Source organism: Pipistrellus kuhlii, unplaced genomic scaffold (genome assembly GCF_014108245.1).
Source record: "Pipistrellus kuhlii isolate mPipKuh1 unplaced genomic scaffold, mPipKuh1.p scaffold_m20_p_2, whole genome shotgun sequence".
Classification (NCBI taxonomy): Eukaryota; Metazoa; Chordata; class Mammalia; order Chiroptera; family Vespertilionidae; genus Pipistrellus; species Pipistrellus kuhlii.
Genome location: NW_023425515.1, coordinates 38,012,735 through 38,025,417, shown reverse-complemented (window position 1 = coordinate 38,025,417; position 12,683 = coordinate 38,012,735). Strand labels below are relative to the sequence as shown.

General features: G+C 45.8%; 2 protein-coding genes across 2 annotated transcripts in view; one reads left to right on the top strand and one right to left on the bottom strand.

Moving 5' to 3' along the window:
* The window catches only part of SENP2 (SUMO specific peptidase 2), a 35,749-nt gene extending 30,535 nt beyond the window's left edge, over positions 1-5,214 (bottom strand). Inside the window, exons 1-2 of the mRNA XM_036448080.2 lie at positions 4,868-5,214; positions 2,409-2,464 (exon numbers count right to left, since the gene is read on the bottom strand). Coding sequence (XP_036303973.1) covers positions 2,409-2,464; positions 4,868-5,199 — 388 coding nt within the window. The 5' untranslated portion in view covers positions 5,200-5,214. The remainder of the gene's footprint in view (positions 1-2,408; positions 2,465-4,867) is intronic.
* Positions 5,215-5,307: 93 nt separating this feature from the next.
* On the top strand, positions 5,308-7,827 carry LOC118724610 (60S ribosomal protein L10-like). Its single transcript, XM_036448085.2, has 2 exons — positions 5,308-5,427; positions 6,799-7,827. The coding sequence occupies exon 2, from the start codon at positions 6,813-6,815 to the stop codon at positions 7,455-7,457; it is 645 nt and encodes a 214-aa protein (XP_036303978.1). The 5' UTR covers positions 5,308-5,427; positions 6,799-6,812; the 3' UTR covers positions 7,458-7,827.
* The last annotated feature ends 4,856 nt before the right edge of the window (positions 7,828-12,683 follow it).

Genomic DNA, 12,683 nt, shown 5'->3' with positions numbered 1-12,683 from the left:
ACTGCTTCCTCTTTACCTTAGGTTTCCTTCTATAGTTTCCATTCAGAAAATCATAACACACATTTCATGGAAATCATGGAGGAAGAGATCCTTAACATAGAAGTCCATAAAATGTATGACTGCCAGAATTATCTCTGGAAATGTCTATAATTTCACTGTGTATGTTGTTATTTGTTTACCACATAGTTACTTATATTTTTCTTTAAAATGGACTCTTTTGGTAAACAAATGTGTTTGAAAAGTAATTTTTAAAAATATTTTTACTTATTGATTTTAGAGAGAAATAGAGAGAGGGAGAGAGGAAAAAACATCAATTTTGTTGTCCCACTTATACATTCATTGGTTGCTTCTTGTACGTGCCCTGACTAGGAATTGAACTTACAAGCTTGGTGTATGTGGACAATCCTCTAATCTAACCAAATAAGCTACCTGGCCAGGACCGGGCAGGGGTGTAGCCTCAGGTCCCCTGGCCCAGCACCAGGACAGAGGCTGTGGCTTGAGGTCCCCCAGACCAGACCGGAGCAGAGGGCGTGCTTTGAGGTCCTCCATCAAGCCCCGCCATGTGTGGGACACAGCCTGAGATCCCCTGTCAAGCCCCGCTGGATGGAGGGCATGGCCTGAGGTCTGTCAAGCCCTGCCAGGCAAGGGGGTGCAGCCTGAGTTCCCCTGACCCAGCATTGGGGGTACACCTTGAGGTCCCCCGTCAAGCCCTGCTGGGTGGGGGGGAACGGTATAAGGTTCCCTGTCAAGCCCAGCCAGGCAGGGGGGTGCAACCTCAGGTCCCCTGGCCTGGTGCTGGGGTGGGAGAGGCACAGTTTAAGGTCCAGTCAAGCCCACCAGGCAGGGGGTGCTGCCTGGTGCCGGGCACAGCCTGAGGTACCCCTGCCTGGCGCTGGAGCAGGGGGATGGAGGGGGGCGAGCAGCCCGAGGTCCCCTAGCCTAGCACCAGGACAGGAAGCACACCTTGAGGTTCCCTGTCAAACCCCTCTGGGCAGGGGGGAGGGAGAGGGGCATGGCCTCAGGTCCTGTGACCTGGCACTGGGGTGGGGTGGGCCGCCTGAGGTCCCCCAGCCTGACACCAGGGCAGGGGGTGTGGCCTGAGGTCCCCTGCCAAGCCCCACAGGGCAGAGAAGGGCGTAGCCTCAGGTCCCTGCTGATTGCTTGTTAAGGCTCCTTATGGGAACCTGGCCTCAGCTATGGGTGCAGCCATCTTTGTGATGAAGTGATGGTCAATTAGCGTATTCCCTCTTTGTTAGATAGGATATATTTTATTGATTTTTTTTTATAGAGAGGAAGGGAGAGAGATAGAGAGTTAGAAACACTGAACGATCAGCTGCCTCCTGCACACCCCCTATTAGGGATATGCCTACAACCAAGGTACGTGCCCTTGACCGGATTTGAACCTGGGACCCTTCAGTCTGCAGGCTAATACTCTATCCACTGAGCCGAGCCAAATCGGTTACGGCTGTTTCTTCTCTTAACCATCACATCTGCTGGTAGATCCACATTCACATGCATTTTTTAGTAATAAGAAGATATTATAGTAATCCATTGTGCCTTTTCGTTTAACTTTATTCTCTTCTATGAAATGTCTAGCCCTTCAGATTGTAGGTAAGTAAACAATTTGAGGAAACACATCAGATTGATTCACTATCTTTAAAAGATGGTTTAGTTTGAATTAGTTTTTGTTTCCTCCACAAATTTAAAAAGCAACTTTTCTTTAAAAAAAAAAAAAAAAAAAAAGGGAGCAACTTTTCTTTTTTTAATCCTTACCGGGTAATATTTTTCCATTGATTTTTCAGAGAGAGTGGAAGGGTGGGGGAAGAGACAGAGAGCAAAACATCGATTGGTTGCCTCCTATATATGCTCTGACCAGGGCAAGGGAAAGAGCCTGCAACCAAGGTACATGCTCTTGACAGGAATCAAATTTAGGAGCCTTCAGTCTGCAGGCCTGAGCCAAACTGGCTAGGGCAGTGGTCGGCAAACTCATTAGTCAACAGAGCAAAATATCAATAGTACAACTTCGTCTAATGCCACTTCTTCAAAAAATAGACTCGCCTAGGCCATGGTATTTTGTGGAAGAGCCACACTCAAGGGGCCAAAGAGCCACATGTGGCTTGTAAGCCGCTGTTTGCCGACCACAGGGATAGGGCAAAGCAATTTTTCCTTATATAAAGATTTAGAATTTTAAAATGTATATTTTAAAAAAGCTTTAAAAATGTGTATTCAATGTATAGGCTTATCTTATCTAGAAACACACTTAATTCCCCAGTTACTTCCAGAAAAGATAACTGAGTAGAAAAGGAATGGGAAAGAGGCTTACTTTTCACTGCATATACTTTTTAGCTTTTAAATTCTGTTACAGTTTTTCTATTAAGACACTAATTTTTAAAATTAATAATCAATACCTAATCTTGGTCTTTTGGCTGGTATTTCATCAGTGTCCACTGTAGAAAACAGAGTGCTGAAACAAAAGAAAAGAAATACATATATACATATATATATACAAATACACATATGTACTTATATACACACACATAACCATTTCTATAAGTAAACTTAGCGTTTAAATAACATACCTCCCTCTATCCACTTTGTCATAAAATGCGACCAAACTGATGTTTTAAAAGAGAATGCTAACTGCCCTGGTAGTTGTGGCTCAGTTGGTTGAATATTGTCCCATGCACCAAGAGGTTGTCGGTTCAATTCCTGGTCAGGGCACATTGCCTGGGTCCGCTCAAACCCCAGTATGGGTTGTGCAGGAGGCAGCCAACTGATGTTCCACTCTCTCTCCCTGTCCCTTCCTCTCTAACACCAATTAAGAAACAAAAAATAAAAAAAGTACAATAGCTGAAACCTGTTTGGCTCAGTGGATAGAACGTCGGCCTGGGGACTGAAAGGTCCCAGGTCTGATTCCAGTCAAGGCATGTCCCTGGTAGGGGGTGTGCAGGAGGCAGCTGGTCAATGTTTCTCTCTCATCAATGTTTCTGGCTCCCTATCCCTCTCCCTTCTTCTCTGTAAAAAAGCAATAAAATATATATTTTTTAAAAGTACAATAAAGGGAATGTTTCCCCATAGTAGGACTTAACACTATGATTTCAACTATTTGAAAGAGACTATCATGTAGTATCTGTAATCTGGCTAAAGTCCAAACTTGAAACTGGTCAGAAATCACTTAGCTAGTAAATGAACATAGGTTAAGGGCTTAGGACTAGTTATTTCCTTCTTCTCTCCAGAAATGACTTAAAAAACCAGCATCCCCCCTTCCCAGTTATTTTCTATCTCAGGTAGAAGTAGACAATATAAGAAGCCATGAAAGAGAGTTCTTAGTCAGAAAGCTGTAATATTTAACTGCATTTTTTTTTTCATGGACACTATATTACAGTGATAATAAAATATCTGAAAATTCAGAAAAGTTTACAGGACCTTTACCGCAACAATATTAAAGCTTCACGATACACTAGTAATCATCTAAAGATGATTGTGACTGACCATATTTACAAAAAAATGAGCAAACTAAATCCTAAGATAATACAATTTAGTTCATTATTTTAAACATCCCAAGATCTCCTGGCCTCATTTTGACTGAAAAAATGGCTTACATTGAGAAGAGTTGTTTTAGATTAAGGATGGGCAGTAAAGAATAGTATTTCCATCTCCAACCACTGTTCCCCTGACTAGCAGGAATTGGTAGCAAAAAGAGAGAGGACAGGGGAGAGCAAATTAATATTCCCTTATTTAATAAATATATACCAACTGCCTATCATGCCCCACAACCTCTGCAACAAGGCCCTCTGGGTAGAATAAACAAATGCTACTTATAAAAATATATACTACTCATACTTAAAAGTATAATGCTAGGCACTTTACAAAATGCTCTCAAATGAGCTTTATATCAACCCTACAGAAAGTTGAAAGGAATAATAAGTTGAAACCCTACCCTCTGAACACATAATGGAATTTAGCTAACAGTCTATTTCATCAATGACCTGCATTCTCAGATTCCTGTATTAATCCTCTTGTTCTCTCACACTCCAAGAAACCACCTTTCAATGATCTTGAGGCTTAATAATAATTTTTTTTTAAATGATCGCGACGTTTGATGACTGGGGGGTGGGGGGAAGTAAAGAACTGTTATGGTATTTTATTTTCTAGATTAAGTCTTAGGCATGCACTATTAAGGCATAAACCAAGGGGTAAAATGCTAAGTTAAAACAGCTTTTAGTTTCCCCAAAATTTTAACTTATGAGTACAGACGAGCGATCTTTTTAAAGAAATGAAGTACCTACCCACCCCTCCCCTCATATCCTAATGCTGATGCTAAGAATCTCTCTCCCTCTCTCCCCAGACACAAACACACACACACACACAGTTTGTTTCAGAACAAGACAGCTGCTGTTTCGGTGCTGAGAGAACAGTATTTGCAGTCAACACGGCTTTGGGCAAGCTATCAACCTCACTTCCCTTCACTGCACTTACTGCCCGCAGATGGCACCTGGGAGTGCGCTTTGTAAACAGCGAGCCAAAAAAAAAAAAAAAAAATGAAATTGTTAGTTTTCCACCTAAGAGCAGCCAAGTATGATAAAGCCCCATTTGTGGACAGGCAGCGTGGGCTCGGAAAAACACGCCATCACCTGCCACTCCAGACAGCCAGCATCTCCCATCACCGGGAGCCGCAGCGGCCCAGGGCGGAGGAGGCAACTACGTCACCCGGCCACCCGCGACCCGCACCTCGGCCTCCGCGGCCCAGCTACGCGCTCGGGGCCTCCGGGCGCGATCGGCGCTCGCGACCGGGCCGGGCCCGGGATGGGGGAGGGGACCGGGCCCGGGCCCGGCCAGGCCGCCCCTCGGGCCCCTCTCCGCTCACCTGTTCGAGCGCCGTCTCTTGAGCAGGGCCCGGGCAGCAGGGGGCACCGACCGGTCGCAGAGGCGGAAAATGGTGCCGAGAATCCTAACCAGCCATTTGTACATACCAAGCCGAAGCAGCAGCGGCGGCCGACACACCCCGAGACGCAAACCCCAGAGCTGTCGCCGCCGCTGCCGCCTTCGCCTCCGCCGCCTCGGCCACCACAGCCAAGGCGCAGTCGCCGACTGGTGACGCGATCGGCAGGCCCACACATACAACGTCCCCAGGGCTCCCGGAGGATCCAGCCGGCCTCCGCTCCCAACGTCACCTCCTCCCTCCCGACCGGAAGGCATCTTCGTCCTCGTTTCGCGCACGCGCGCCCTAGGGCTGGCCCCGGCCCAATCAGGGGTGAGATCGACAGGGAGGGGGTGGGGCTTGTTCCTCCGGCGGAGCCAATCGCGAGGCGGCCAGCGGGACAAGGCCCACACACTACACGTGAGGCTCCTTCGCCGAGGAGGGAGCGCTCCGAGAGCCCGAAGCGCGGGACGAGCTCCGCAAACATTGGGGTGCGCACGATAAAGGTAGGTCCGATGGATTAACAAATGTTTACCGCGGTAGGAGCCCTTCATTTTGCTTATGCCTTGTACTTGCCAGGCACTGTCGCCTTCTTTTCTCCCAGCAGCCACAGGCAATGGAGAATCTTGTGCGTCCCCCCCCCCCTTTTTTTTTTTTTTTAATAAATAAGGAATTCGTGGTACAGGCCGATTAAGTAAATGTGCCTAAGGTTATAAAGCAAGCTGGAATTTGAACCGGGGTCTGAGAACCAGCGCCAAACCTCCCCTTCTCCCCCCAAAGAGGTCTCCTGGGAGAGAGGAGATTATAAATTACAAGACAGTTGTCTTTGTTCATCCTTTATTCAAAAAATAATATTCTGAAATTCTGCTGCAAGCCACTCCCTAAAGCTTCAGACCCACTAGCTACCCACCTACTCCGGCTTGGGGCAGAGGGGCAGTTTCTGTACACAGCTACCACTAAAAGTTTGAGAATACAGTAATAGAATTACAAAGCCTAGATTTAGAGGTGGCTATTGCAAGTACAGCATCTATAGCCCATGGCCTCCCCAGACGACTTCCTTCCCCAAGGTCATCTTTCCACTCTTCTCAACATCTTTTTTTATTTTTATTTTTTTATTTTATTGATTTTTTACAGAGAGGAAGGGAGAGGGATAGAGAGCTAGAAACATCGAAGAGAGAGAAACATTGACCAGCCACCTCCTGCACACTCCCACCAGGGATGTGCCCACAACCAATGTACATGCCCCCTACTGGAATCGAACCTGAGACCCTTCAGTCCGCAGGCCAATGCTCTATCCACTGAGCCAAACCAGTTTCAGCTTCTAATCATCTTTTACCAGCCACCAACAGAAAAGAGTTTCCCTCCCACCTGCACCCCAACCCATTTCATAATTTAAAATTAATGCTGGCCCTCACTGGTTTGGCTCATGGGTAGAGCATCGGCCTGTGGACTGAAGGATTCCAGGTTCGATTCCGGTCAAGGGCATGTACCATGATTGCAGGCACATCCCCAGTAGGGGGTGTGCAGGAGGCAGCTCTTCAATGTTTCTCTCTCATCGATGTTTCTAACTGCCGTGTTTCCCCGAAAATAAGACATCCTCCGAAAATAAGACCTAGTGCATGGAAAGATAAGACATCCCCTGAAAATAAGACCTAGCGCAACTTTTAGAGAAAAAGATTAATATAAGACACTGTTATTTTCGGGGAAACAGGGTAGCTATCCCTCTCCCTTCTCTGTAAAAAATCAATAACATATATTTAAAAATAAAGATTAATGCTGGCTTTTTTTTAGGCAGAGCAGTTTAGCGATGTCCCAACTGCCCATTCCATTTTAATAAGAGTTGGCCTTTGCTCTTTCCCTTCAGCGTGCCCCTGAAGGTCCTGGTGTCGCCATGGGTCGCCGGCCCGCCCGGTGTTACCGGTATTGTAAGAACAAGCCGTACCCGAAGTCCCGCTTCTGCCGAGGCGTCCCGGATGCCAAGATCCGCATCTTTGACCTGGGGCGGAAGAAGGTGAAAGTGGATGAGTTCCCACTGTGTGGCCACATGGTGTCCGACGAATATGAGCAGCTCTCCTCCGAATCCCTGGAGGCTGCCCGTATCTGTGCCAACAAGTACATGGTGAAAAGCTGCGGCAGAGATGGCTTTCACATCCGAGTGCGGCTGCACCCCTTCCACGTCATCCGCATCAACAAGATGCTGTCCTGTGCTGGGGCCGACAGGCTCCAGACGGGGATGCGGGGTGCCTTTGGGAAGCCCCAGGGCACAGTGGCCAGAGTCCACATCGGCCAGGTCATCATGTCCATCCGCACCAAGCTGCAGAACAAGGAGCATGTGATTGAGGCCCTACGCAGAGCCAAGTTCAAGTTCCCGGGCCGCCAGAAGATCCACATCTCCAAGAAGTGGGGCTTTACTAAGTTTAATGTGGATGGGTTTGAAGATATGGTGGCCGAGAAGCGCCTCATCCCAGATGGCTGTGGGGTCAAATACATCCCTAACCATGGTCCCCTGGAGAAATGGCGAGCCCTGCACGCCTAAGAGTCTCGGTGCTGCCCTCACCTTACACCTACCAATAAATCAACTTCCTATCAAAAAAAAAAAAAAGAGTTGGTCTTTGTTTTTGTCAAACTACGAACTCCATTCAAGTATTGGGAAGCGATTCCTCAAAACAAAAGAGCAGTCTTCATTCAAAAAAATAAATCAGAACCCTGATCAGATGGCTCAATGGGTTGGCGTGTCGCCTGTACACCAAAAAGTTGTGAGTTTGATTCCTGGGCAGGACACATAGTAGGTTGCAGGTTTGATCTCGTGGTTGGGTGTGTATAGGAGGCAACTGAAAGGTTAATATCGTGGTACTCTGGCAGGCTAAAAAGCCATCTCAGGCAGTGATTAAAGAAAACTGAATTTATTTAAGGAAAGGGGGATGGAAGGTGGGACTATCCAACAGAAAGGGCTACACAGAGAAAAAGGGGCCTTGGTGACAGGTGCAGGGGGTTGGCCCAGGATGAGCAGCCCCTGTCCATTGCTCCTCTGCTTGCAAGTCTCATGGGGTCCCTTGGTGTAGAGGTTAGGGGATATGGTCCTGTGGGGGAATGGCACAGGGGTACTCCTCAGAGGGAGAGCATGCACTGGATCCTTTGTCCTGAGTGTATTTATCTCTTTCTTGCAGGTGGAAATCTTAGGGAATTTCTCAGGGGAGGATCTTAATAAAATACTCATCAGCTTTCCAGGGGTGCTCTCCATTGATTGGTCTGTGCCAGGGCAGGAGGTCATTTGTCAAGTTAGCTGATCCTGAGGCAGCCATTGTGTCACTTGTCTGGTTTTGCTACTTCTCTGGACCTGAAGCTGAAATACAACAGGCCTAAATGTTATCTTTAGGGAGGAAAAGATTAAGGGTCTAAACCGCCTGACCAGTGATATGAAAGATCCAGGGTACAAACAGTATGACCAGTGATGTGCTGGGGGAGGATGGGTTGCCTGGGGGCAAGGTTCTTGTTTTCCCAGTTTTGCCCCAAGGGAGGCATCTGAAGCTTTCTGCCCTATTGGCCCATCATCCTTGCTCTGGGGGTCTAACAGCCCCCTTCAAGGACTTTTTGCCACTGAATTTTTTCAGAAAAAAGGGGGCATAGAGCCTTCTTTCCTTCAGATCCTTGCTCTCGGTAGAGGGATGATGAGGTCTGAGCACTAAAGGAGGTTGTGATAGTGTGTAGGGGTGGTATTTTCTGAGTACAAGTAGGACTTGTAACCTGGTGGATACAAACTTTTATAAATTTTGATATTATTGGGACGAAAGCTAGAATAACAAGAATTATGACAAATAGTCCAATAAAAGGAAAAGTTCCAGTTGTTAATAATTTCAACTCGGGATGAGAGAAAAATGAAACATTAATTTGGAGAGCTGTAATAAAATATTTAATAGAACTAGATCAAAATCAAGATCTAGTTTAGTTCATGGGTGAAAAATAAAACTTTGAAGATAATCAACTGAATTATAGTCTTAACATTTACAACTGTGTTTGTGGAGTCTATTGAAACACATTTTCCCTCCTAAAATTACCCTCTTTTTTTTCTTTTTTCTTTTTTTTATCAAAGAGCATTATATCTAGTTTTAATATGGTCTGATTATTTGCATGAATACAACAAGAATAGTAATGGATTACATAGGCTCTTTCAGGTCTTCTTTGCTGGAATTTTACTTACAGGGAATATTCAGATTGAGCTTCAGTTGATGTTTTTCTTTCTCCTCCTTTCTCTCCCTAAAAATCAATTTAAAAAATATATCCTCAGGTTAGGATTTTTAAAAATCAGAAAACTACAAGCTGCTTTAGAAAAGCAGTTTCTCCCAGGCTCTAGCAGAAATATGAGTATCAAGTCTCAGAGCACTCTAGCACAACAACAACACATTTTTTCTTTTTCTGCCTCATTAATAGCATCTGCACATAATCAGTATTGAAATATACTGAGTGTTTAGATTATTATGATCTCTGAATGCATAATAATTTGGCCACTCAGATTAGAGGCCCGGTGCATGAATTTGTGCAGGGGTGGAGTCCAGCCAGCCTGGCCAGCGGGAGGGAACATGGGCAATTGGCCGGTCTGCCTGCTGGTCAAACTCCTGGTCGAGGGGACAATTTGCATATTAGCCTTTTATTATATAGGATATACACTGAGTGACCATATTATTATGGGTTTAGAGATCATAATAATCTAGCCACTCAGTGTATATACGTCACCCACCATGAAAAGTGGAAACCTCACTCTGAATCTCTGAGACTCATCAGCAAACAATGACTCCTGAGTGTGGCAGCCCTCACCCCCTTCCACCTCAGAAACTGTGCATCCCCTTTGTGTCCTTTTAGTCTCTTTAGTTCAGTGTTTCCCAATGTGTGGTACGCGTACTCCGGAGTTTGGTGGGGATATGCACTGCACTGTGCTTAGCTGTGCCTAATTCTACGTTCTCATGAGTACGAGGGGTACTCAGCGTTACGAAAATTATAGAAGGGGTACACGTATGTCAAAAGTTTGGGAAACACTGCTAGTTGATCTCAGAAACAGAGAAACGAAGGGGACTCTGCCTTACCATAGCTCCCACCTGGGGCTTGTCTGCCAGTTGATGGCTTCCCCATGTCCTGATGTCCACAGTAGGGGCATAAGCTGAAAAGGAAAATGGGGGTGGGGGTAGAAGGGTTGTAAGCTAGTTCAGCATCTGGTCAAAACTCTAGCCTTACTTCCTCACTCTGACTGACTTGGGTGGAGCTGCGGGGACCCTCAGGGGCCGCCACAGGAGGAGATACATAGGTCAGAGCCTCCCCGTGAGTTCAGTTCAGGTTTTGGATCCGGAATTCCCCTGGACTAGCAGATCTGCGAAATAAAGATTAAACTTTCCCCCCTCAGAGTGCTGGCTGATTGTGCTCCCGTGCATTCTGTCACAATCAAGCCCCTGTACATTCATTGGTCAAGGAATGAGATTATTCTTAACTCTTACCCCACTGCCACGGCCATTCCCAAACTCGGAAACTCTTTGGGGGTGGGGGGGATTAGAGCAGAGAAGAATCCCAAATCCATATGGAATAACAAGGACAGTGAGATTTCTGCCTTTGGCTTGGATAACTTTCACTCTTGAACTGCAGGAGGGACACAACCTCATTGCTTAAGTTTTCATGGGGTATCCTAAACAGTTACTACAGTTTTCCAAAAAGATGGTCATCATCCTCTAGCTGAGATCCCCTCCTTCAAGCCATTCCAGGCCCCAGCCCCCATGTTGCTCAAACCCCACCTCCCCTCCACAAAACAATGTAGGCCCAGCCCTCCAATCCAGTCCTCTGTCATCATTCCCAGAGTGTTAAAAGATTTCCTTTCAACTCTGTTTTTGCTAACCCTTGTGCAAATGGAGTTGTGAGCCCTTTGATGGAAGGGGGAAGGAGGCCATAGTTTAGATGTTGGTTTAATCCTAATAAACCTAAGGTCTAACATATTCACCACCCTGAAGACTCATTTTCTTCTGAGAATGTGTCCTCTTTATAATGTGTCTTCGACCTTAATCTGTCTTAATAATACCCTTGGCCTTATTATCCAAAAGCAAAGACAGTTCTTTCTTGTCCTAGATTTTATTTGCTTACATTGACTACTAATGACTTGGCCTGCCTCAGGTGGAGAAATAATAGCTGGCAGCAGGCCCTACCTGCTTTTCAGATCTGGGACTGATTAAGTGTGTTCTCCTCCCTTCTCATATCTATTGTAGTAAGCCATTTACTTTGCTAATTGAACATGTTACAATTTCCTCAGAACTTCCCCTTTCCCTCTCCAAACCCAAAGAGCTACAGTCATTCAGGAATTGATCATTTCTCACACCACTGTGAAATAGGAATTTTTAGGCGTGAAAAAGGCAGGTTTAGGGAATTTTTTAAAATTAAGGGGGTCCATGGAAGAAACAGAGGGCTACAGAGCTACAAAGGTTACATTTCCATAGACAAGGAAGCAGGGGACCTGCAATAGTTACATTTCTCTAATGAAGGGAACTGTGAGTAGCCGAAGGTCTATATTTACAAAAAAAAGAAAGAAGGAGGGCCTCACAGTCCTACCTGAGGTTTGACCTTTGAACCCAAGAGTTGCTTTAGTGACAAATCAAAGGGGAATAGTGGCCAATCAGAGGGGATATTGAGGCACAAAAACTGCAGCCTTTATAAAGGAGAATGGGGGGTGGGAGGAGAGGAACTCGGTGGAACTCCTTCCACCTCCCCAGGTGGGAGTCTGTACTTGTTCTTCAATAGATTTCCACCTTTGCTATACCATCTTCCATCCGTGGATTCATTCTTTAACTTCTACCGACAAAGAGCCCGGGAACCATCCTGCCCAGGGGAACAGCGCGTGCTCCAGTGCAAAAATCCCGTATCAACTGCAGTTGCCAACGCTTTTCCACCCTGTCCCTTTTCTACGCTGTTTTCAAGGCGATCTCTCTTTGTCTTTTTTGTAGTTGTTTTGTTGCCTTTTGTTGTTGTTAAGGAAGCTAAATTAATATTGTTGTTGTTCTTATTTAGTAAGGACAGTAAGTTTATAAATTAGATTTCTGGTTTTCTGTTATCACCGAATCACTAAGATTGGCTGGGTTGATTTTCACCAAATTCCGGAGGTTTATTTGGAGTGGTGAAACTGAGGAGTCCTTATGACTTTGATTAAATTTAGGTTTAATTTTAGCTCTAGAAACCTTATCTCTGTCTCTCTCCGCACCCCTCAAAGACCTAGCCTTTCCCTGGATAATCAGAAACACCCCCTAGGCAAAATGATTACAAGGTCTGGGCACCTGGCAAGGTAAAGATACTGCAACATTTGAACCAAGTTATGTTTCAATTCCCCCTGGCTATTTCCTCCGGAGACCAGACAGAGGGATCTCAGAGCTCTCTTCAAGACCTGAAGAAATGATTTATTACCTTTACCTCACCTCCAACCACTCAGCTCCCAGCACCACCTCAAGCCCGCTAAACCCAGGGTTTTATGATTTTGCCTGGTATAATCTGTAACCCATACGCTATCGGGGAGTCAGGTCTTCAGAGCACTAGCCTCCCATCTCCATATCGGCCAATTGGGTATTAAACTAGTTTTTGTTTGTTTTTTTCTCTTTACTGCAATCCTGCTCGTGCATATCTTTGAGCCAATGTGTGCATGCAGGTGGCCCCAAGGAAAAATATTGTAGGCTTGGCAACAGTGGTCTGACTTAAATATGGGCAACCCTACATTTTCCTTTGGACAGGCCTAGGGGGGGCCTTT

Coding starts and splice junctions, on each gene's coding strand:
- LOC118724610 (XM_036448085.2), top strand. CDS start 6,813: ATGGGTCGCCGGCCCGCCCGGTGTTACCGGTATTGTAAGAACAAGCCG.